This window comes from Triticum urartu, chromosome 6 (genome assembly GCF_003073215.2).
Source record: "Triticum urartu cultivar G1812 chromosome 6, Tu2.1, whole genome shotgun sequence".
In the NCBI taxonomy this organism is placed as follows: domain Eukaryota; kingdom Viridiplantae; phylum Streptophyta; class Magnoliopsida; order Poales; family Poaceae; genus Triticum; species Triticum urartu.
Genome location: NC_053027.1, coordinates 42,187,271 through 42,212,912, shown reverse-complemented (window position 1 = coordinate 42,212,912; position 25,642 = coordinate 42,187,271). Strand labels below are relative to the sequence as shown.

Here is a 25,642-nt window from a genome sequence, read left to right as displayed (position 1 = left end):
CCGAGGATATTCTTGTGTGCTCAACCTTAACAACAACAAGAAAAAATACTGATTATATTACAAAAGATACAATTCAGAGCAGACATTGTGCATAAACCAGTGAAAACTTACAAATCTTTCACAAGATAAATAACTATTTGTGTCTCTCTAGAAGGGAAAATTGAATTTCTCTAAAGGTAAACAAAAGAAAGTATCCAAAGACAATATTTGCCATCTTGCATATGCTTGACAGTTATCATGCATGGCCTCACAAGCACATCTAGTTAACTTTCTTGCATGTTTTCTTCGCTTCTCTCCCTTCAAGTCCTTGTGTTCCTCCTCATTTGTTCGGAAACCAACTTTGCCACAAAGAAATCGCCTCAGACCACCACATTATCTACAACCCTTTTTTGTTCAATTCTGATTGAAAACCCAACATTGTGTGCATATGCCTTGTAAAACTTCTCGACATCTTCCATAGTCTCGAATGCCATACCTACAAACACCCAGTAGTCATATAAGTCAATGATTATTAGAGAGATTTGAGTGAAATTATGGTGATAATGGTACTCACATAAAATAGGCCACTTGTAGCTCTCTTTTTTCATGTACCAAAGTTTCCAAATTGATCGGAGGAGGGTCCCTCCATTGTCGACATGCTCAGGTTCATGCTCCATCTATAATGCAACATCGCATGATTAGTTCTTATCAATTGAGGAACAACAACAATCGCCAAATATCCATGTTCCGTATAGTAAATATACATGCTCTGTACACTGGTTGACCTATGACTTTCTATTGCGTAGCTTGTGATCTTTTTTCTAAAAAAGAATTTCTATGCTTGACAAAAACGGTGAAAATAATGTCTGTCTTTTGTAGCAGCCAAAGCTTTCTCATGATGCTGAAGATAGTGACAACCAATTTGCGTACAAAAACACTGTCTTATCAGTGTATCCTACTCGTCATTCTAGGTAAGCATCTAGTGAATTACGATGCTTGTCCGTTTCATGTACTGGATTACCTGTATATGACTATGAAGAGGCAGCGGCACGTCAGGGTTCAAAATTGTGAGGGGCAGCGGTGACAAGTACTCCTAAGGATGAGTCCCGGCTACAAGAGGGTGAGCCAAGTCCAATGGAGGGCGACACGCAGCCGATGAAAGCCCCATCACTGTCGATGGAAGGGCAGCCATGGCACGAGGCGCGGTTGGCAGAGGGAGAATTGCGGTGGATGGAAGGCCCATCCCGACGGTCGGAGGGCCAGCCGCGGCCGGCTGAGGGCAGTGGTTACGCGCCGGCGGCGCTCAAGACGATCGAAGAAACAGATCTCAGGATCTCATGAAGGGTCGAGCCCTATTCACCTCAAGATTTATATAGAGGGGGGTTATCTGCTAATGTGCGTTTAAGTGGATTGTTAGGACTCCCACCTGTGATCCATGACACGTCCGCTCCTGATCCAACAGTTCACGATAGAAATTTCCGGATTTTCACCGAATAGTCATTTTCACCTGATACTTCGCCAAACATGTTTGTATAACGTACATAAACGGATTAACACCGGTTACCTTTTGTCGGGGGGTTTGGCTGTCCCTCGAGCACCTATGGGACCACGGCGGAGCGGAGCCCCTTTTTGGTCCGGCGGGGGCGATGGTTGCACAAAGAGCAGATCGAGGCGAGACACGCGAGCGATTTTACCCAGGTTCGGGCTGCACGGATGCGTAAAACCCTACTCCTGCTTGTCTGGATTGTATTGAGTTCTTGCTCGAGAGCGCGGAGTGCTACAGTACACTCCAGCGACTGGTGAGGGCGAGCGTGGGAATGGCCGTCCCCCCTCTCTGTTGCGCATGGGCCTCCTTTTATATGCCTAAGGGGTCACCGACACGTGGCAACAGAGCTGAGGGTAAAAAGGTAAAAGGGGTGGTAGTTGGCTCCACCGCCTACATGTCGCATCCTACCTAACTCTGACGGCAGGGGACAAGGGCATTAAATGCCCGTCTGTGTCACCTAGACGGCCCAGAGATGGACCGCTAGGAACGCCACCGTTTGCCACGATGGCTGCTTGTCAGCGCCTGCTTGCCACCGCATGCCCCACGTACGCCAGGAATGGTCCCAGGGCGACACGTTGGTGGGTGAGCTGGAGCGCGGGCTGCGGGGTAGTAGCTTGCCGCGGGAAGCGCCTGCCGCGGATGTAGTCTTGTCGCGTCCGGGAGCTTGTCGCTCACCGGGTCTTGTCGGGGCGCGCGGTGCGCCGCAACGAGCTTCTTGAGATGCTTTGGTTGGTCTTCCCGGCAAGCTCCTCTTGCCGGGGTCTTGTATGCCTCGGCAGGCCTTCCCGGCAAGCTCCTCTTGCCAGGGTCCGGCTTTCTTCCCGGCAAGCTCCTCTTGTCGGGGCCTTGGTCTAGGCTTGAATGGCTCTAAAGTAGCCATGGAGGGTCTTGGCGGTTACCCGGCAGGCCTTGCCGCGGGTTGCTGCGACTGCCCGTGCACAAGTTCGGGGTACTAAGGTACCCCTACTTTAGTACACCGACAGGAGCCCCCGGGCCTGGGCCATACACGGTGCCGAGCGCTGTTGGGCCAGGCCCAAAACAGTGCACGGGCACGCGTGGCCTAGGTCACGCCGTAAATCTCTCCGCTCCCACCGCGCACGCCCCGGACAGCAAGCGCCGAACGAGGCGTCGTGGGTGAGATCGTGGGTGGTATGCGCGGGGCTAAGCCCCGCGTGCGTGCGTTGCGTCATGATGAAGGAGACGGTTCACGCCTTCCCCCATAAACGGAGGTAGGCGTGAGGGCGCGGTGCATTTACTGGGCGGAGCCGATGCGCGGTCTTCGAGGCGCCCACTCCCCACGATCACGGGGTGGGGTGAGGTCGCCTCATCCATCGCTTCGGCTCTGCACGCCCGCCACGCGGCCTCCATGCGCTTGGGGTCGCGGACGGTGGAGGCGGGAAACCGGGCCGTCACAGGTCGCGGCAGCGGGGTCGGCCCCATTTCCCTGCTCTCCCCGTGACTTGATTCGCCGAGCGGGGCGGCCGGGCCCCCCATCTTGCCCCTTTAAAAGGAGCGGGAGGGGAGCACGGAAGCCCGCATTCTCCCATCTCCTCCTTCCTTTAGCTTCTGTTCCCCTTCCCCCCATTCGCCATGGAGAAAGGGAACCCTGGTCCTTCATCGGTGGCGGCGAGGGTCGCCGCCAGAGAGCGCATCCCTCCCTCTTCCGCACTCGTGGCGGCAGAGCCGGCCGGAGTGGGAAGAGGGAGGGGCGAGGTCGAGGACGAGGTCGAGGCACGCGCGGAAGAGGTGGACGGGGCGACGCGCCGGCTCCGCCTCCGCCAGCGGTCCCCCCTCGCGTGGCGGTCCATATTGGGGACGACCCTTGCGAGTTCCTCGTCAGGCTGCGCCGAGCGCCTCGTCGCCGCCTCCGACTCCCAGCTCCGTTCGCGGGTGTGATGGAGTTGGACCCGCCTGAGACGCTGAGATTGCACATGAGGGGCTGTGGAATCAATGGCACACGAGTCCGCGTTGAATTCCCAGCCCCTAATGTGATGTATCTTGTCCGAGGGTGGAAGACGTTCGCCCGTATCCACAGCTTGATGGAGGGGTTCACCCTCCATTTCAAGTTGATGGAGGGCGACCTTCTCTCCGTCAAGGTCTTCGGGCGCTTCGGCGCTCGGGCGAAGTGCTGCGAGGACAGCTCCTCCGACAGCGATGGCTCCTCCTCGAGCGAGAGTGACGAGGAGGAGAGCGCCAGCGACGACGAAGGAGGCGGGCGGCGGGACGACGGGTCCGACTAGGTGTCGGGCGTCGCGCCGCGTGGCACCGGCGACCCCATCATCCGTGTCGCCGGCTCCTTGAACTCCCCGGGGCCGTCTCCTTGGGCGGCTGGCGTAGGGAGGCTGAGGAAGAGGAAGAGGGCTGGCGGCAAGGCCGTCAAGTCGGAGTACGAGGGCGTGGTGCCCTCGACAGCATGCTGACGTCCTGCCGCCTCGTCGAGCCCTGCTTCCGGCGCCGCCATCACCGTCCAGCCTCCGGACGGGCCCCGGGGTGTTCTCTTGGTGTCTTCTGGCGCCCGTAGCTTGCCTTGGCGTCCCTTTTGTCCTTTTCGCCTCCTTGCCCTACCTCCTGAAGAGAGGGACAGGAAAAGGATTACGGGCACCTTATCTTTTTAATCTGTAAGCCTTCGGGCCTTAGCTATATTTAAAGCTTGTAATCCTCTCTTTCATGCTTTTCATTCTCTATGGACTGTACCTGAGTGGAATGTTTTTAATGAAAAGGGGATGCTTGCCGGGTCATTTGTCTCGCGGGTAGAACCCACGCCAAGGAGCAAATCCTTGGTATCTTTCAGATAGACACTCCCCTCCCGGCAACATGCCCTGCCGTCTTCTCACGCCGCTCGACCCTTCTCGCGCTCTTGACGGAGGCGGGGGCGAGGCGGGTGCGGCCCCTCGTTTCATCCCTTTCCTGCCGCGACTACGGCCAAAACTTGGCCCTGGGGCCCCAGGGACCAGAGCTAAGGGAGCACGGTGACTTTCGGGAAGAAACGAGGTTTCGTATTCCCAGTCCAAAAGAGAATGCATGAAGAGGGATGGAAAACTTATCTGCGACTGCAGCCCCCCGGCAACTCTGGCTTGCCGTGGGGTGAGCCTTGGTACTTGCAGCCCCCGGCAATACTGGCTTGCCGGGGCCTAGATGCCGGCACGTCCTTCTTCTCCTTTTCGTCTTCATGCGGTCCGGCAAGGATATGCAAGCCCTGCGAACCAAAGGAAACGAAAGAGAAGCAAAGGGACGCACACTCGACCTCTAAGTTAGGGGTTAGCCGCTGTTAGGGACTATCAACCCTAACCAAGGACGAGACTCGACCTAGCATGCATGCTATAACCCCGGGGTATGGCAGCGCTTCATATCTGGTGCTAGGGTCTGCGCCTGGCTCTGTACAGAGGTTTACATGCAACAGCGGCAAGACTCGTACAGAAAGGTGGTTGCCGGACGGGGTCCGACAACCGCGCCTTACGGGCAAAACTTGCGAAGATGCTTGATGTTCCAGGAGTTGCTCACTGGAATGCCATCTTCGGTCTCAGGCGGACAGCGCCAGGCCTGGTGACTCGTTTCACCCGGTAAGGGCCTTCCCGCTTCGGCGTCAACTTGCTGGAATTCTTGGCCGACTGAACGCGCCGAAGAACAAGGTCGCCTCCCGCGGGGGTAACTGTTTCTGCGCCTACAAAGGATTACATGCAGCAGCGGCAAGACTTGTACAGAGAGGTGGTTGCCGGACGGGGTCCGGCAACCGCGCCTTACGGGTAAAACTTGCGAAGATGCTCGATGTTCCAGGAGTTGCTCACTGGAATGCCATCTTCGGTCTCCAGGCGGACAGCGCCAGGCCTGGTGACTGGTTTCACCCGGTAAGGGCCTTCCCGCTTCGGCATCAACTTGCTGGAATTCTTGGCCGACTGAACGCGCCGAAGAACAAGGTCGCCTCCCGCGGGGGTAACTGTTTCTGCGCCAGGGTCTGCGCCTGGCTCTGTACAAAGGATTACATGCAGCAGTGGCAAGACTTGTACAGAGAGGTGGTTGCCGGACGGGGTCCGACAACCGCGCCTTACGGGTAAAACTTGCGAAGATGCTCGATGTTCCAGGAGTTGCTCACTGGAATGCCATCTTCGGTCTCCAGGCGGACAGCGCCAGGCCTGGTGACTCGTCTCACCCGGTAAGGGCCTTCCCACTTTGGCGTCAACTTGTTGGAATTCTTGGCCGACTGAACGCGCCGAAGAACAAGGTCGCGTTCCTCGAAGCTTCTGGCATTAACTTTGCGGCTATGGTAGCGGCGCAAAGCTTGCTGGTAGTGAGTGGCTCGCACAGCAGCCTGAAGACGATCTTCCTCGAGGAGCAGCGCGTCATCTTGCCGCAGCCGCTCTTGCTCTAGCTCATCGTAAGCGAGCACTCGAGGTGACCCGTATACGAGTTCCGTGGAGGTAACTGCTTCTGCTCCATAGACTAGAGCAAAAGGTGTCTGGCCAGTGGCTCGATTTGGCGTCGTCCTGATCGACCAAAGAGCCACCGGTAGCTCCTCGATCCAGTTTCTCCCGCACTTGTGCAGCCTGTCGAAAGTTCTGGTCCTGAGCCCGCGCAGCACTTCAGCATTTGCCCTTTCCGCTTGACCGTTGCTCCTCGGGTGAGCGACAGAAGCGAAGCAGACCTTGGCGCCAATAGCTTGTGCGTACTGCATGAAGGTGCGGCTCGTAAACTGCGTGCCGTTGTCGGTGATGATCCGGTTGGGAACACCAAAGCGGCAAACAATCGACCTGAAGAACTTGACTGCTGACTGTGCGGTCACCTTCCTCACTGGTTCCACTTCCGGCCACTTTGTGAACTTGTCGATTGCAACGAACAAGTACTCAAAGCCCCCGATTGCTCGGGGGAAGGGGCCGAGGATGTCAAGCCCCCAGACCGAAAATGGCCAGGATAAAGGGATCGTCTGGAGAGCTTGAGCTGGCTGGTGTATCTGCTTGGAATGGAACTGGCACGCTTCACACTTGGTTACTTGTGCAGTTGCATCCTGGAGGGCTGTCGGCCAGAAGAAGCCTTGCCGGAACGCTTTGCCGACGAGTGCTCTTGCGCCAATGTGGTGACCACATATGCCTCCGTGTATCTCTGCCAACAGCTTCTGTCCATCTTCCCGGGGAATGCACTTCAATTTCACACCATTGAGTCTTCTTCTGTACAGTGTCTGATCGACAAACTGGTACATACTTGACTGCCGGGCTACTCTTTCCGCTTCTTCTTGCTCTTCGGGAAGCTCTCCTGTCTGAAGGAAACGGACGATCGGCTGTGCCCATGTTGGAGCCTGTGGCTCGACAACAAGGACTAAAGGCATATCAGTTGCTGCGGGAACATCCGCTTCTACGGCGAGCGCCTGCGGCTCAGCCGGAGCTTGATGTTCCCCGACAAGCTTGCCGGAGCAAGACTTGTCGGGAGCCTCTGCTCGAACAGAACAAGGCCTGGTGCTTGCCGGAGCAGAACGTTCCCCGGGAAGTTTGCCGGAGCAAAACTTGCCGGGAGCCTCTGCTCGAACGGAACAAGTTCTGGGGCTTGCCGGAGTAGGACGTTCCCCGGGGAGTTTGCCGGAGCAAAACTCGGCGGGAGCCTCTGCTCGAACGGAACAAGGCCTAGGGCCTGCCGGAGCAGACGCTCCTCAGCGCTCTTGGCGTTGATCTTGGGGACCTTCTTGGCGGCAGCTTCAGGAAGCTCTGCCGGAAGATAGTCGCCAGAAACCAACTTCCTTTTCTTGCTCTGCCCAGTTGATGGAGTCACGGACGGTTGAGTCAGCTTAAGCACAAAGACCCCTGGTTCCACAGGTAACCTAAGTGCGGCGCACTTTGACAGGCCATCGGCAACGTCGTTCTCGGTTCTCGGAACATGTTCCATTTGCAGGCCGTCAAAGTGCTCTTCTAGCTTTCTCACTTCGTCGACGTAGGCTTCCATCAACGGACTCTGATAATCCTTGTTCACTTGGCGGACGACAAGCTGTGAGTCACCCCTGACAATGAGCTTCTTGATCCCAAGGTCTGCTGCGATCCTGAGACCGGCAAGCAAGCCCTCATACTCTGCAGTATTGTTCGTTGCTTGCTCCCTGGGAAAGTGCATCTGGACTGCGTACTTGAGGTGCTCTCCGGTGGGTGCGACAAGCAGCACACCAGCGCCGGCGCCTTGCAGCGAAAAGGCACCATCAAAGTACAACAGCCACTCCCTGCCCGCCTCCTTGGCGGGGATGCTCATCTCTGGGGTTTCCTCGTCTGGTGTTGGCGTCCACTCTGCTATGAACTCTGCCAATGCTCTGCTCTGGATAGTTGAAGTGCTTTCAAACTTGAGGCCAAAGCTTGACAGTTCCAGTGCCCACTCGACAATCCTGCCGGTTGCTTCGGGATTCTGCAGTATCCTCTTCAGCGGAAAGCGAGTGACAACTGTGATCTCGTGTACTTGGAAGTAATGGCGCAGCTTTCTCGAGGCCATGAGGAGGCCGAAAAGCAATTTCTGCACACCAGAGTACCTTGATCTAGCCCTCTGTAGAAGGGAGCTGACAAAGTAAACTGGGCGCTGCACCATTTTCTTCCGTACACCTTCGTGCATCTGCGCGGGTTCATCTTTGTCGGGGCCAGAGCTTGTCGGGGGAGCCCCCTGCTTGTCGCCGGACGGGCTGGCCGGGGTTGCTGGCTCATCGTCCGCCTCCCTCTCCGCAACTAACGCAGCACTAACCACTTGATTGGTTGCTGCTATGTACAGCAGCAACTTCTCTTGTGGCTTAGGCGCGACAAGTGTTGGAGCGGAGGACAGGTATTTCTTCAGGTCCTGGAGCGCAGCCTCCGCTTCCGGAGTCCACTGCATCGGACCTGCCTTTTTCAATATCTTGAAAAATGGCAGGGCGCGCTCGGCAGACCTAGAAATGAACCTGCTGAGAGCAGCCACGCAACCGGCAAGTCTTCGAACATCCTTGACGCGCCTTGGTGCTTCAATCTGCTCGATGGCCCTGATCTTGTCGGGGTTGGCTTCGATTCCCCGCTGAGACACAAAGAACCCGAGAAGCTTGCCGGAAGGAACTCCAAACACACACTTCTCAGGGTTCAGCTTGAGGTTGATCTTGCGCAGATTCACAAAGGTCTCATCTAAATCTTGAATCAGAGTTGCCCTGTCCTTGCTCTTGACCACTATATCATCCATATAGGCTTCCACATTTCTGTGTATCTGAGGCTCAAAAGCAATATGGACAACTCTTGCAAATGTTGAACCAACATTCTTTAGACCGAAAGGCATCCGCACGAAGCAGTACGTGCAACATGGTGTAATGAATGCGGTCTTCTCTTCATCTTCTTCTGCCATGAAGATCTGATGGTATCCTGAGTACGCATCAAGAAATGAAAGCAAATCACATCCGGCTGTGGAGTCAACAATCCGGTCGATGCGCGGCAAGGGAAATGGGTCCTTGGGACAAGCTTTATTGACATCGGTAAAGTCAATACAAAGCCTCCATTTCCCGTTTGCCTTGCGCACAACTACCGGATTGGCCAACCACGTAGGATGGAGCACTCCTCTGACGAGGCCTGCTGCTTCCAACTTCTTGATCTCTTCTGCTATGAATTCTTGGCGCTCCACCGCCTGTTTCCTGACCTTCTGCTTGACGGGCCGCGCGCGAGGACAAACGGCAAGGTGGTGCTCAATTACTTTCCTGGGAACACCAGGGATGTCAGACGGTTGCCATGCAAACACGTCGACATTCGCCCGCAGGAAAGCAACGAGCGCGCTTTCCTATTTAGGGTCAAGCGTGGCACTGATGGTGAAGGTACCACCAGTGCCGTCCTCCTTGGCGTACATCTTCTTAGTTTCTGGCGGAGCTGCCATCGTCTTCTTGTACTTGCCGGCGGAGCTCGATGGTGCGTCCTCGACGGAAGCGTAGCACTCCGAAGAGGTGCGCTTCCCGGAGTGGGCACCAGAGCACTTGCAGGGCTTGGTCTTGTGCTTGCCGGCGGAGCTCGATGGCGCGTCCTCGACGGCAGCGCAGCACTCCGGAGAGGTGCGCTTGCCAGAGTGGGCGCCAGAGCACTTGCCGGACTCGGTCTTGCGCTTGCCGGTGGAGCTCGATGGCGCGTCCTCGACAGCAGCGCAGCACTCCGAAAAGGTGCGCTTGCCGGAGTGGGCGCCAGAGCACTTGCCGGGCTTGGCCTTCTCCTTTCCCCCGGGAGCTTCAGCGGCAAGCGGTTCTGCTGCGACTGCTGCCTCCCGGTAGATCTTGTCGGCACAGATAAGAGCATCTCGCTTGTCGCCAGGGACAGAGATGATACTTATCGGGCCGGGCATCTTGAGCATGTTGTAGGCGTAATGAGAGGCCGCCATGAACTTGGCGAGTGCCGGACGGCCAAGTATCCCATTGTAAGGTAATGGGAGATCGGCAACGTCGAAGGTCACCCTCTCAGTCCTGAAGTTTAGCTCGCTGCCAAATGTCACCGGCAGCGCGATCTTCCCCTTCGGCTTGCTCCTTCCCGGACTGATTCCTTGGAATGTGCCGGTCTCTTCGAGCTCGCTGTCAGGGATTTGGAGTCTCTGGAGTACAGCGGAGGAGATCAGGTTCAAGCCGGCCCCGCCGTCAACTAACATCTTAGTGACCTTGAGGTTGCGGATGGTTGGCGAAACCAACATCGGCAAGCACCCAACCGCAGTTGTGCGATCAGGGTGGTCCTCAACATCAAAGATGATAGGCGTGCTGGACCATTTCAGGAGTCTACGCGACTCGACGGGTGGTTCTGCTGCATTGACTTCTCGCGCCCATTGTTTGAGTTGGCGGCGTGAAGCATGCAGAGAAGCACCACCGTCAACGCACAAAACCTCCGTGGCTTTCTGAAACTCCTGCTCACTGTTCTCGACATCATCCATGTCTTCGTCGCTGTCGCCGTCGTCTTCATCCTTGTCGCGACCGCGGGGCGGCCTGTCTCCTTGCCGCTGCTTGACCTTGTCGCGGCGCCCTTCCGGGCTGGAGCGCTTCTGGCCGGATCCCCCAGCACCTGCCTGGGCCCTTTCCTTGTCGCGCCGCTCGTACTCAGCTCTCTGTTGCTGGACGAGCTGCTCGACCTTCTTGCAGCTCTGGAGGTCATGGCCCCTGGTGCGGTGAATCTTGCAGTATTGCTTGCCGGAGCTGCCCTGCTTGTCGGCGGCGGCCACAGCCTGGCAGTTGGCGCATGCGGCAATCTCCTTGCCGGAGCCGCCAACTTTGGCTTGCTTGGCGCCGCCGTCGCTGCTGGACTGCTCAACGACTAGCACCTCCTTGCTCTGCTTCTTCCTGTTATTGCGCCGCCGGTTCTTCTTCGCCGGGGCAGCGTCATCGCTGTCAGATCCTCCTGCTCCAGTACTTTCTCCAGGAAACTTCCTTCCTTCCTCAGCGCGTGCATACTTGTCCGCCAGGGCATATAGCTCGCTGACGTCCCGGATCTTGCACATCGCCATCTCCTCCCGCATCCTGCGGTTACGCACGTTCTGATGGAACGCGCTGATCACCGCGGCAGGGTGGATATTTGGGATGTTGTGCTGTACGCGGCTGAACCTCTGGATGTACTGGCGCAGGGGCTCCCCTTCCTTCTGGACGAGCAGGTGAAGGTCACTCTCTTGGCCGTGCGGTTTGTGGCCGCCTGTGAAGGCGCCCACAAACTGATGGCACAGGTCCGCCCAGGAGGATACGGAGTTGTCCGGCAAGTGCATGAGCCAGGATCTGACGTTGGGCTTGAGCACCAGCGGGAAGTAGTTGGCAAGGATCTTGTCATCCCGTCCTCCAGCAGCCTGCACCGCGATGGTGTAGATGCTGAGGAACTCCGATGGATGCGACTTGCCGTCGTACTTCTCCGGCACGTCTGGCTTGAAATTTTTCGTGTTGGGCCACTGGACTTGCCGCAGCTCAGGAGTAAACGCAGGGCAACCCACCGCGTACGGCAAGTTGTCCGGTTTCTCCGGCGCGTGCATGTCAACAGAGGGCCCAGCACGCAGGTCTGACTGACGCCGCGCTTCTCTTCGACGCTCGATACGAGTGCGAGCGTCTTCTTGTTGCCGTTCATGAAGAACTTGGCATTGATCGCGACGAGCTCGCGGATCTGACGACGCGGTGGAGCCGCTGTCGATGTGGATCCGGCGGGCCGGCGATCTCGGCCTTCGGGGTGGGGAGTGCATGGTGGTCGCACCCTCCCCAGTCTGGTTGCCACCGGCTCGCGTCTGGCTGACTTGCCGCGGCTGCGATGTGCTCGGCTGCCGTAGGTTGTCGCCGTTGGCGAAGCCGATGAGGCTCTGAATGGTGGCCCTCCAGTCGTCGACCTTGTCTGCCGCTGGAGGGAAATCGAGGAGCAGTTGAGCTCGCGCCAGAGCTTCTGTTGGGTTAGGAGCTTCTGTTGGGTTAGCAGGCGGCTGTGGCAAACGGTGCGAAGAACGGGATATGCTCGGACTTCTAACTAGGTTAGAAGGAGCAGTATCTCGTCTAAGCGACCGCGCCTCGCTCGGGCCAGCGTGCTGGTGTGCATGATGGTCTTGAGCCCTCCGAGATCCGCCAGCTTGATCTTGGCCCAGCAGGCGTATGGTACCGTGGGTACCATGACGCTGCTGGTCTCGCGCCTCCTGGGACGGGCGCGGTGCGTGTACGGACACCGAAGTCTTGGAGTGCGCCCGGTCGTTGCGGGAGTCGGCCACGCCGCCGGTGGGCAGCGCGGCCTTGTCCTTGGACCTGGCGACACCGTGAGTTCCGCCGTCGACGCCCGTTCCTCCGCCAGCGTCTCCCCCACTGGCCGTCTGCTCCGGCGGCGGCGGCGGGTTCGGCGCGGACAGAGCGGCCGCCTCCGAAGCCTTCTTCTTCGGCGGCATGTCGGTGAAGACGATGAAGATCTGGCTCGCGAGAACGCCGGATCAGGTTCGCACAACCTCGACGCCCCTTACCTGGCGCGCCAAAGATGTCGGGGGGTTTGGCTGTCCCTCGAGCACCTATGGGACCACGGCGGACCGGAGCCCCTTTTTGGTTCGGCGGGGGCGATGGTTGCACAAAGAGCAGATCGAGGCGAGACACGCGAGCGATTTTACCCAGGTTCGGGCCGCACGGATGCGTAAAACCCTACTCCTGCTTGTCTGGATTGTATTGAGTTCTTGCTCGAGAGCGCGGAGTGCTACAGTACACTCCAGCGACTGGTGAGGGCGAGCGTGGGAATGGCCGTCCCCCCCTCTCTGTTGCGCATGGGCCTCTTTTTATATGCCTAAGGGGTCACCGACACGTGGCAACAGAGCTGAGGGTAAAAAGGTAAAAGGGGTGGTAGTTGGCTCCACCGCCTACATGTCGCATCCTACCTAACTCTGACGGCAGGGGACAAGGTCATTAAATGCCCGTCTGTGTCACCTAGACGGCCCAGAGATGGACCGCTAGGAACGCCACCGTTTGCCACGATGGCTGCTTGTCAGCGCCTGCTTGCCACCGCATGCCCCCGGCTGCACAGCCTCCCGCCACGTACGCCAGGAATGGTCCCAGGGCGACACATTGGTGGGTGAGCTGGAGCGCGGGCTGCGGGGTAGTAGCTTGCCGCGGGAAGCGCCTGCCGCGGATGTAGTCTTGTCGCGTCCGGAAGCTTGTCGCTCACCGGGTCTTGTCGGGGCGCGCGATGCGCCGCAGCGAGCTTCTTGAGATGCTTTGGTTGGTCTTCCCGGCAAGCTCCTCTTGCCGGGGTCTTGTATGCCTCAACAGGCCTTCCCGGCAAGCTCCTCTTGCCAGGGTCCGGCTTTCTTCCCAGCAAGCTCCTCTTGCCGGGGCCTTGGTCTAGGCTTGAATGGCTCTAAAGTAGCCATGGAGGGTCTTGGCGGTTACCCGGCAGGCCTTGCCGCGGGTTGCTGCGACTGCCCGTGCACAAGTTCGGGGTACTAAGGTACCCCTACTTTAGTACACCGACACCTTTCCAGTGAGAGTGCAGGCACAAATGGTTAGGCTAGTGGTAGGGACAAAAAAGAAAGGAATAATCAGTTGATAGACACTGTGATTAAGTAAAACTGAGCAGAGCTCTGGTTTTACTATTATTCTTTGGATGTCCACAGGTGACGATGTTGGTGAACACAAATGATTATCACCAGTACCTCTTTTCTTTGAGAGGCGATTATCAATTGGTAAAATTATCACTGCCATTTTTAGCATCCCATTATCAGTTGTGAGTCATATAAGCCAAACCCTTTTACTGAGGATACATTGACAGTTGCTTAACATGCTAATTCACTAGTCCAGAAAAGGCCCTAGATCTGTTTTGTAAAGGAAATGGATTCTTCAAATTTGAGATTATCCGTGACACCAGTTGCCTCTGCAATAGAAGCGTGAGAACAAAATGTAGTGGCACAACCTTCTATGTTGATGCGGCTCACTGACATGCTTATACACGAGTGATGCCGGTTATAAGATGATCATCAATTGCCTCTTTTTATGGCCAGAACACAAATTATCTCTTTTTAGATTAAGGTTGTCACTTTATCAGTAGAGTACTGGGAGAACTTGTGTCTGTAATCCTTTTTTTTTTGCCAGGAACTTGTGTTTGTAATCTGACAGTGCTATCACTGTAGGAAAAAAAGTCTATCACGGTACATGGATGATCAACTACCCATGCATGATCAATTCCACGCTGGGGAATAACATGGTTGTGCATTTGTCTGACTCACAACGCGACTCCTCTAGGAAGAAAAGGAGAATACGACAGCATTGGAATTATAAAGGAATTGCAGTAACCATGTAAGTACTCTTCAGTGGGGTTATAGGACCATTACTTGAAGGTGACAAGTGGAGATCCCGCGGTCCTGAAGTAGACAGCAAGATCAATATTCAGGTCGTCATACATGCTCAGGAATGGATGAGCCTGGGTGTCAGAGGCAACAGATAGAAGAAATGGGTAAAGATCAGTGAGCTTGCTGTGTCAAATGACGCTTTCGGACGAACATACAAATTGTGAAGCAGACAGAAATTTCCTTACTGATAGGATGTGAGCAGATGACCTATTTGTAGCCTCTTTTTGCATACTGAAAAATTCAGAAAGAAATTAAGAAAAAGATATTAGCCTTTTTTGGACACTGACTTCCAGTAAATAAAATAAGGAAATCAATTGATCTGTCCACAAATGAAGGTGACTAGGTGAGTGTAAAAAAAAGAAACATATGATGATGTTGGCATGCATATTCCAGAGCAGGAATTTCGGCGTGAGAATCACTACTTGACAGGCAAAAGGTAGAAAACCCACTATGGTAACTAAGCTCACAGTTTAAATCTCAGCAAAAATTGCAAATATTGCTCAAGTGTTATTGATTAACCAGGGGGGGGGGGGAGGGGGGGGGGGGGGGGGGGGGGGGGGGAGGCAATGGAGAAGCACAAATACCACGCAGAAATGAATGAACAGAACTCTGGTGAAAACTGGTCTGATGGTGCAGAAGGTGATGGTTGGTCGACAACAGCTTCAAGAAGTTCATAGAAGCTATCACGAGGAGGATATGGGAAATTGCCAGTGGCACATTCCAGCATGTTTCTGCCCGCTGATTCTTTCTGGCTGTCAAGAGTATATATGCATTTTAGATTTGGTAGCTGAAACAAAAAATGGTGGCCGTCTTTTCATGCCACACTGGAAGACATGCTTATATAAGTCAAACAAACTTTCACCCACCGCCATGTAGTTAAATGTGCCAGTAAATGTATCTCGCTTTGCAGAAGAACTAGAAATGATGGCACTAACACCAAAATTTGATATCTTTACTTCACCCCTATGATTTATTAATATATTCGATGGTTTCAGATCTCGGTGTATAACGCGCTTCTCATGATGCAAGTACATCAGTCCTTTCAACACCTGCTCGAGGAAGTAAAAATTATCGATTGAAAAGGTCTATTTGATCTTAAGGTGAAAAAAAACATTCTGATAACAAGAAAAACCTATGTAGTTACTTATGTGTCATTTTACTGGCCTGCTTACAAATTGCAGCAAGGTAGGCCTCTGGAACGGTTCTAGCAGTCATCAGGAAATCAGCCAGAGAGCCTCCATCCATATACTCCAAAGCAATAGAAATAACACCATTGACATAGAAACACTGATAGCATGTGACAACATATTGGCACTGTGTTGACAAACTTAATTTCAACTCCTAGGCAAGTTGCTTGCGTATGCTTTCCTGAATATTGAGTTGTATAACCTGCAAACATGACAGTACATGAATGGGGGTAAAGACCCTAGGCAAAATATCAGAGATTATAACTACCACTATAGTTTCTACTTTCTACAGAAAGAAATAGAAGGAACCAAAATTATAAATCATCAAATAATTTATTTTTTGGGCAATACCTTGAGAGCAAGAAACTGGCCAGTCCATTTCTGGCGCACCAATTGCACGGTTCCACTACTACCTTTCCCAATCACTTTGATTGCTTCCAGATCATGTATGCTCAACTGATGGTTATCTAACGGCTCTATAGGAGGAGCCTAGAGAAGTCGAGTATGGCAACGGAAAGAAGGCGAGACACAAGTTAGATGAATGAAGAACACAACAAGTTAAGAACAACAATGTAATTAGACAATTCCCACAAGAAATGGTGTTAGAAAGCAATCTTCCACTATAAGCAAGTGAGCATCAGCATTCTGGATACATCATAAATTATTTCTGTAACAACTGCATTTGCGGATATCCCACATGAAAATCACCTATGTATTCCCTCCGCACGGAATTAGTTGATGCTCAAACGGATGTATCTAGCATTGAAATACGTCTAGATAGATCCATTTGAGCGACAACTAATCCCGGACGAAGGAAGTACATAGTATCATTTGTCCTCAATTGTTGTTCTGAAAAAGAACACGAAACCCTGCTCCGTACCTGCTAATCCAACCACACATCCTAATATCTAAATCTGTTCATGTCATCAATGAAATTACGAAAACCAATACAACTACCAATATGCCGAGCGCAGCCCTACGTTCTTTTCCTATGAACGGCTAAGACCAGACGCGTGGAGGAATTTTTCATCTTGGGTGCCCGGTCATGTTTTAGTGGCTTACCTCGCCTTCCTCGGTCTGCGGGGTGATGCGGAGGCCGTCCTTGTTGACGAGCAGGTTGCCGTCGCCGTCCTTGAACATCCCGATCTGCATCCTGTCCCTGTCCCGCGCTGGAGCCCAGCTGACCACAACCGCTGTGAAATCAAATCAATCAGCACGACTGCAAGAGCAATACGTCCAAGGAAAACAAAAATGCGAAAGAAGAGGGGTGAGGGTTTGAGGTTACAGGAACCTGCCCATGGTGGACTCGTGGGAGGGGAGAGCGATCTTGCCCGGCTTCTTCAACAGCAGCGGCGGTGTAGGGCTCCCTCGCCGGGGTGAGTGGATGGATGAGTCTTCGTCCGCCTCATCTTTGCTCTGCTTTTTCTGGAATTAAGCATTACAGTACCAGTATAAATGGCTGGCAAAATTGGCAGTTTGGCATAATTGGTCAACGGCTTGGAAAAATATACACAGTGCACAATAAGACAGTATGTACATACTACATACATACATAGGATATGTAGACGAAAATAAACATACAATTGCAATCTTACTTAATCAAACAAACCTCATAGTAAGATTCTTAGGAATTACAGTCCTCTACAATACTTCAAATTTTATTTGAATCAAAAAGACCTTGGCATCGTCTGTTGTTGTTGCAACTACAGATTTTGTTTTCAAGAGGATTCTACTGGGACTGCAAAAGTGGTATTCTATCCCAAGAGCAAAGCTTTTGATACTAACGACATGATCCATTTTGGGAGGCGCAAGACGGCGCTGAATCCACCCACATATCCACTACTGATTCAGCTAGATGAAAATACTGCAGAAAATGCAAGTCCCGGCTCCTCTCTGCTATGTTAAGGAAGCTATCATCTTAAAAAAGTTAAAACCGGCTATAGCCACCAAAAAGACGTGGTGTGCTACATGAAAAGCTTGTCTATATGACAAGTGTAGTGAGAAGAGAAGCTCACTTTGGAAAAGCCACAATATTTGTGATGTCTTATTTTCTCGTCCGGATAAGTAAAATTTCTATACTCTGATCATTTTTAACAATGGATAAAAAAAGCGTTATTCTAGGCCCTATGTGAAAAGCTTGTTTGTTTACCATAGCAAGGCTAGTAAGAATAAAAGCACCCCGCAAAAATAAAAGGTGAGAAGAAAAGCTCGTAAAGAGGTTTTGAACTTCCTAAAAAAAGTTCTAGAAACCAAAAGATTGCAATTTCGCATAGTAAACACCTCATTAGAAACTCCAGCATCCTAGACGGGATAAGCTGGAGACAACGATGATGTTAGAGACAGCTGCAAATTCAGCCGGAGATAAAGATGAAAAAGATCAATAATACATTCGTGACCCGATGGCTAACCAACATGATGTGATTTCTCTGCAAACTGAACCACACTGTTTGTCTCCGGGGAAGCTCTGACGGAAACCGCCTTGACAGTGACACGAACGCTTAGGACAGGCAGTTCTCACTGTCAACCTCTCTTTCATCCCCAAGGGCCCAGATTCCACAGCAAAAATCAACGGCTAGTCCAGCAAACCTGGCGTGTTGCGGTTCCTGTCCCCACGTTGACAGCTCTGGAATCTGGTGGCTGTACGAGGTCCGGCTATAAGATGCCACGCTACAGAATCACTAGCTGCAGGCCCAGGACATGAGCCTGATTGTACTAGTACTACTGCCCCTGGAGTTAGTAAAGATTGGAACAGTTTTATGCATATCATTTCCAACATATTCGCTTGCAAAAACCAGGGACGCGGGGGGGGGGGGGGGGGGGTTGTTCCTGGTTACCGGAAAGCATGATGTTCTTAATGAAATTTGAGTCCGCACAAAATTCATTCAAAATTTTCTAGGATTTTTGCCCGGAAAGTCCATTTACCCAGTTGGGGGGTGGGGGGGAGGCAAGATACGCGATTACAGGCCAGGCGGTAACTGAATTTACCGCCCGGTAACCAAAACCCAGGTTGTAGGTAATTTCCACAAACTCATAGTGGTAACGCCGTATCGAGAGCGTGGGACTTGTCTCCCTCCTTTTCCGTCCAAATTTAATTCTCAGTAATACAAGGAAAAGCCAATTGTGGCTGAGATACTCCTGGAAAATGCCGTTGATGGCTGAGATAAAAATGATTGAAACTCAACATGTGCTTTTAATATGGGTATATCTATTCAGTTTTACCTTTCCAGCCCCTTTTGATAATATTGTACTTAGTTAAAATACTATTCCCACAAGCATTTCTTGAAGCAAGAAAGTGCTCTAAGAAGCATTTCTTGAAGCATCAAAATTGTTTTTTCATACACACGCAACAAAAGTTTTTTTTTTTCTCATGAAAATTTACATGTACACAAAGGACACGAAAAAATAGACATCCATTTATTTTTTCATTTTTTGGACATCCGAAAAATTAGTTCTTGCAGCCAGAAGCACGTGCTCTTGGGAGCCATTTTGAATTATCGCTTCTATACCTCTACTACCTCCAACAAAAGCACCTTTACCATTAACAGAAGTCCTCTTCTGCTCCCGAGCTCGAATAAGCTCGGGATGAACAGTAAAATCGAAAAATAAAAATAAAAATTGTGACAAACTTTGGCAAGTGTTTGGTATGCTTGACAAATTTCATCATGAAATAACATTCGTGGAAGTCATGGCAAAAAAAATTCAGTACTCCAAAATGCTTTCGAAAATAGCATTTTGGGAGCATCGATTTTGTTTTTTCGCCACGACTTCCACGAATGTCCTGTCATGATAAATATGCAAGCACACGAAATATTTGTCAAAGTTTACCTGATTGTTTTTCAGAATTTGTTGAATTTGTTTACTCTTTTTTTCTTCTAATTTACTGTTCACCATGGAGCATTTGAGCCCGGGAGCAGATACTCCACGTCCTACCATTTAGGTCTACTTGAAGAAGCTAAACTTCTAACACAATATCTAATATTTTCTAAATCAACCTCATACTCATCTGCGAGTAGATCCTGGATAGCCTTAGAGTTAAAATAAAAAATTGTTTTGATTACCCACTCAAAGGCACATTGTTAGACTTCTCTTTGTGAGCTATAAAATCACTACCCCTGTAGCAATTTAATTTAGAAGAAACAATCTAGGTACACACCCTGTAGCAATCACTACCGCCACCGTGGTTTTCGACAAGACGTCGTGAGCCTCTACTTCCACTACCGCTCCGATGATCGCCGATGAACGATAGGACGACTACTTCGACTACCGTCGCGTGATCCACTACTTCCCTCGAAGACCCATGAACGACTACTTCCACTACGAACTCGTTCCGCCCGAAACGCATGCTTCGAAGGTATAACCCCGAGACGACCGCCCGTGGACCGAATGCTTGCAATGTATGAGTTGAACCGTGTGTTGCTCCGTGTCCGAGTTGTTCTTTGCGAGTTCCTCGTTGCCATGCCGTCCACCCGTGGGAACCCGGCAACCGGGATCACCCCATCATCTTGCATGACACACTCACTCCCACTTCCTTTTGCACCGGTATCCCTGTGAGCTACCGGAACCGATATGTTGTCATGGCATCATTTTCGGATTCATCACCGTGGCACCCTTTCTTTCCACCACGATGACAAAATGCCCCATATATTATAACATGCCAACATTTTCATAAATTCTACATAAAAACTTGCTCATGTCATTCGCATCATGATAATAACATCGAAAATGTTTAAAATTGTTGTTGCACCAAATTGCTAAATGCATATGGGGATTTACCGGATTCGTTATTTGTTATATCCAGCCCCATTTAAATTGTTTAGAGGGTGTAGTTTTGTTATGCCTCATCTCTTGCCATGTTTAACAACATTTAATATTGTTGGGTACCTAAACGAGAGAGAACTAAATAATTGATGTGGTGTTCCGTCAATATGCAACTCGTTGCATATTGAGCTCCACTTAATTTGTAGGATTGCTTGTGCACTTTGACATGTCATGCTTCATTAAACCGGACATGCATCATACTTGTTTGCGCATCGTGCCATGCTTATGTGATGTTTGTTCACTATGTTGTTTGCTTCTTTCCGGTGTTGCTTCTTCGGGTTAGTTCCGATAACGTCGTGTTGTGAGGATCTGTTCGACTACGTCCGTCTGTCTTCTTCATGGACTCGTTCTTTTTCCTTGCGGGATCTCAGGCAAGATGACCATACCCTCGAAATCACTTCTATCTTTGCTTGCTAGTTGCTCGCTCTTTTGCTATGCCTATGCTGCGATACCTACCACTTGCTTATCATGCCTCCCATATTGTTGAACCAAGCCTCTAATTACCCACCTGGTCCTAGCAAACCGTTGATTGGCTATGTTACCGCTTTGCTCAACCCCTCTTATAGCGTTGTTAGTTGCAGGTGAAGATGAAATTTGTTCCTTGTTGAAACATGGAGATGTTGTTCCTTGTTGGAACATGTTTACTTGTTGGGATATCACAATATCTCTTATTTAATTAATGCATCTATATACTTGGTAAAGGGTGGAAGGCTCGGCCTTATGCCTGGTGTTTTGTTCCACTCTTGCTGCCCTAGTTTCCGTCATATCAGTGTTATGTTCCCGGATTTTGCGTTCCTTACGTGGTTGGGTGATAATGGGAACCCCTTGACAGTTCGCCTTAAATAAAACTCTTCCAGCAATGCCCAACTTTGGCTTTACCATTTGCCACCTAGCCTTTTTCCCTTGGGTTTCGCGGACTCAAGGGTCATCTTTATTTTAACCCCTCCGGGCCAGTGCTTCTCTGAGTGTTGGTCCAACCGAGCGATGTCCGGGGCTACCAGGGGCAACTCTGGGCTGGCCTACCCGACGTCTTGCTCATCCGGTGTGCCCTGAGAACGAGATATGTGCAGCTCCTACCGGGATTTGTCGGCACATCTGGGTGGTGTTGCTGGATTTGTTTTAACTTGTCGAAATGTCTTGTAGAACCGGGATACCGAGTCTGATCGGAATGTCTCGAGAGAAGGTATATCCTTCGTTGACCGTGAGAGCTTGTCATGGGCTAAGTTGGGACACCCCTTCAGGGATTTGAACTTTCGAAAGCCGTGCCCGCGGTTATGGGCAGATGGGAATTTGTTAACGTTCGGTTGTAGAAAACCTGAAGTTGACCTTAATTAAAATACATCAACCGCGTGTGTAACCGTGACGGTCTCTTCTTGACGGGGTCCGGGAAGTGAACACGGTGTTGGAGTTATGTTTGACGTAGGTTGTTCTAGGATCACTTCTTGATCATAGTTTTATCGACCGTGCCTTGCCTTCTCTTCTCGCTCTCATTTGCGTATGTTAGCCACCAAACATGCTAGTGCTTGCTGCAGCTCTACCTCACTACCCTTTCCTACCTATAAGCTTAAATAGTCTTGATCGCGAGGGTGTGAGATTGCTGAGTCCCCGTGACTCACAGATACTTCCAAAACCAGCTTGCAGGTGCCGATGATACCGTGCAGGTGACGCAACCAAGCTCCAGGAGGAGCCCTATGAAGATCTTGTCCTTTGTGTTGTTTCGTTCTAGTTGATCAGTAGTGGAGCCCAGTTGGGACGATCGGGGATCTGTGTAGCATTTGGGATAGTCTTCTTTTATTTTGGTTCCGTAGTCGGACCTTGTATGTATTAGGTTGATGTAATGCTTTATTCATGTAATTGTGTGAAGTGGCGATTGTAAGCCAACTATGTATCTCTGTCCCTTATGTATTACATGGGTTGTGTGAAGATTACCTCACTTGCGACGTTGCTTTCAATGCGGTTATGCCTCTAAGTCGTGCTTCGACACGTGGGAGATATAGCCGCATCGAGGGCGTTACACAGCAGCAACTCAAGACATCTCTCAAAGTCAATTAAGGGGTTCATCCAGAGCAGCACCGATCTGAACAAAGCTCATTCACTCTCACTGAACATCAATGATGAATGGTGTCCAGACTTGTTGGATTTCTCCTTGGAGAAGGATTACTCCTACCACCTTAGCTCACTCAAGCTACAAGGGAACATCATATGCAGTCAGCTGCCTCTGTTTGTTACCATGCTGGGTGGTCTCACTAAGCTGTGCCTGTCATTCCTTGGTGATCATAAGCTGAGTGGTAACACTCTAGATGCCCTGAGCAGAGTGTGCGGCCTAGAGTACCTGAAGCTGATTGCAACTCAACTGGCTCGTCATCAGGCGAGGCCATGCACTCAGAAGCCTGCGACACCTATGTGTCGTGGTGGAAGTCGTAACCGAGCTGGAAATACAAGAGGGAGCTCTGCCTCGCCTCGAGTTCCTACGGCTGCTATGTAAGGATATAAATGGCTTTAGCCGCACACTCCAGTCCCTGCCACGTCTTAAGGAGGTCGCCCTACCTGATGCAGTGAGTGATGAAACAAAACAGGAGTGGAAAGGAGCGACAAAGAACCACCCCAGACGTCCCAAGCTCTTGCTTGTTGAGAGTAAGCCGATGGGAAGTGAGCCTGCTGCGGAAATTATCCCAGCAGAAACAACTACTGATACAACGGTCGAAGAGGTAGATGTGGAGAGGGAACCTGCAGCAGCAGCTACTGATACAATGTTATCAGTGACAACGCTGCCCAATGTGATTTCCACTAAAGAGACTGGTAATTAAGTGATGGCCTCGTATTTCGCTTACTTTGGTTAATTCTTGGGGTGTGTTGAGTTGTATATACTCTCTGTTCATGCATGCATGTGCCATTCCGTTCTTATTTTTGTGCAATACAAGGTGTTACTTCTGGGATGGTTGATGATCACAAACTAATGAAAAGTGAGCCTGCTGCAGAAGCTAGCCCTGCAGCAATAGCTACTGATACGACGGCCGACGAGGTTGATGTCGAAAGTGAGCCTGCGGAGAATTTTGATAGCCCTGTGCCATCACCTACCGATGCCATTTCTACTGGTGAGTCTGGTAATTCAGTGATATGCATCTTCTTGTGTTGCTTAATTGCTAGTACTTTGATCCAATATTGGTGTTGAGTTATATATACTCCCTCTTCATGCACACATGTGGCAATTTTCATTGTGTAGTACAAGTTGATGGTGGTCAACATGATGATGAACAAGGAAAATATTTTGCTAACACCAAGGATGCAAAATATTTTGCTAAGAAACATGGTCTGAGCGCTCAGGTGACAGATCGGCTGAACAAGGGAAGTTCTAAAGAGGAGATGGAAGGAATGGCGGGTTTAGAGGGTCAGCAGATGGAAGACGCCACCAAGGTAATTTACAGATTCCAGTTGTCTTACATTCTTCCAATGCTTCTCCTAGGGATGTAGCTAGTAGAACTGGGGCGGAGTTAGGGAGTGATATTCTTGAGATATACAAGTCTAGTATGGTTTTTCAACTGTACTGTACTGGTTGTCTTACATTCTTCCAATGCTTCTCTAACATGGTTGTCTTATGTACTGGTTTTCAGAACCAAGGCCTACGAAACAAACAGCGTCTGCGCACGAGGTTGTCATCGCTGGTGGCAATTGGTGTCTTTCGCCAAAGAAGTCGACGGGGGATGTTAGTGCCTTGACTAGGTTAATCTTGCTCAGGACAGGGCTGGAGTATGCTTTGACTATCAGGTTGGCGTTTTAACTAGTTGTAGCTTCTGTTGCTCCGACAGCTCGGCTGTCTTGTTGAGCCTTCGGACATTGTGTTATCAATTTCGGATGCACTAATGGTGGATTCTCAGGTGCTGGGTGTGCCAGACAACTATGGCTATGGGGAGCCGTCTCCTGAAGTTGATGGAGTGGTTCTGATAAGTTTATCCTGAATGCACATGAATTCCTATTAGGTGGATTTCTGCTGTCCTGTGACAGAGTCCACCATGTGTGTTACTGGACATATATTTCGTCTAAATGCATAAATAGAAAGCCCATAAGGACGAAAAGAACCTGAACCTAAGTTTATTTGGAACCTGAACTTGAACCAAAGTTCATTTGGTGGCTTTCTGATAAGTTCATTTGGAACGAGTAACTACCACAGGTCACATGTATGTCCTGTTTGATTCTACATGAAAACTGTCATAAGTTACATGCTTATCATCTTTATTTTGTATGTCCTAAATTATGCATGCTGATTGTGTGTTCTAATCTTAGCGTGAGAAGATAATAGAATGGCACATTTTACTCCGAACACTTCATTTGGTTAATAAATAAATGGGGATTACAAATGGGAATTTTTGGGATGGAGGTGTGTTCCCCTGTTTGACAATGGGACATGGTTTGATTGATTTAATTATGGATGAAAATACAAACTACAGGATGCTTACTAATAGAAAAAGAAAGTATTCCCCACTCTCCTCCCATATAATCAGGAGACGAGCATCTCTTCTGAAGCTACTGAAGGACACGTGGCGGGCGGAGACGCTGCCTGCCCCTCCTCCCCTCGCGCTAATGGAGGCTGCTGCATTTTTCTCTTGGAGCAAGGGACATTTGCCACCCCGCTCCGTCCACGCCGGCCCGATTCAGAAACCCTAGCTAAGGTACAGAGTAATAGACAGAGCGCTTACCACCCGATCTCGGCGGCTCCGCCTGAGATAGGACGATGACGCCGGGGTGGAGGGCAGGCTCCCGCGGCCGCGGGCACACCACCTCCGGCAGAACCGCCCGCCTTTCCCGGCCGCTCCATTTGGCGGTCTCTGCTCTGCTTTCTCTCTTTCTCCCCTGTTTCTAGGCTGCTCTCTCTGTTCCCAATCCCGCCGCCCAGCCAGTGTTAGGTTTGCACCAATCGCCGCGCAGATCAGACGGCCAGCAAATCCCACTGGGCTTTCACATTTTTTTCAGGTGACCTTTTTTTTTGCCTGTGATTTTTCCAGGTGACTTTTTTTTGCGTGCTATGCCTCCGTCAGCTGATCTTTTTCCATGCCGCGAGCCGTCAGATCAGCCACATCTAGCAGCCGAATGCTCGTCTCTCCCATTGCAACACAGGTCTTGTTGCGGAATTTTTTTCAACAGCTATTTTGTTCTAAAAAATGCAATTGAGATTTTGTTGCAATTATTTTTTGCAACTGAGGTCCTGTTGCAGAAAAAGTCCGCAAAAGACATGTTATTGCAAAACATAGACAATCGTCGACCATTACAACACCACATATGTTTCAGAAGCAAAGCCCCTGTTGCATAAGCGCGTTCGGCAATGGATGGTACGCGGGGCCTCATTTGA

At 51.1% G+C, this 25,642-nt stretch overlaps 1 protein-coding gene and 1 pseudogene across 1 annotated transcript; one reads left to right on the top strand and one right to left on the bottom strand.

Annotated features, from left to right (window-relative positions):
* LOC125516515 lies at positions 1 to 25,400 on the bottom strand (annotated as a pseudogene).
* On the top strand, positions 23,117 to 24,071 carry LOC125517219. The gene is made up of 2 exons (XM_048682398.1): positions 23,117 to 23,393; positions 23,522 to 24,071. Exons 1-2 carry the CDS (start codon positions 23,180 to 23,182, stop codon positions 23,767 to 23,769), a joined length of 462 nt encoding a protein of 153 aa, XP_048538355.1. The 5' UTR covers positions 23,117 to 23,179; the 3' UTR covers positions 23,770 to 24,071.
* Positions 25,401 to 25,642: the final 242 nt, after the last annotated feature.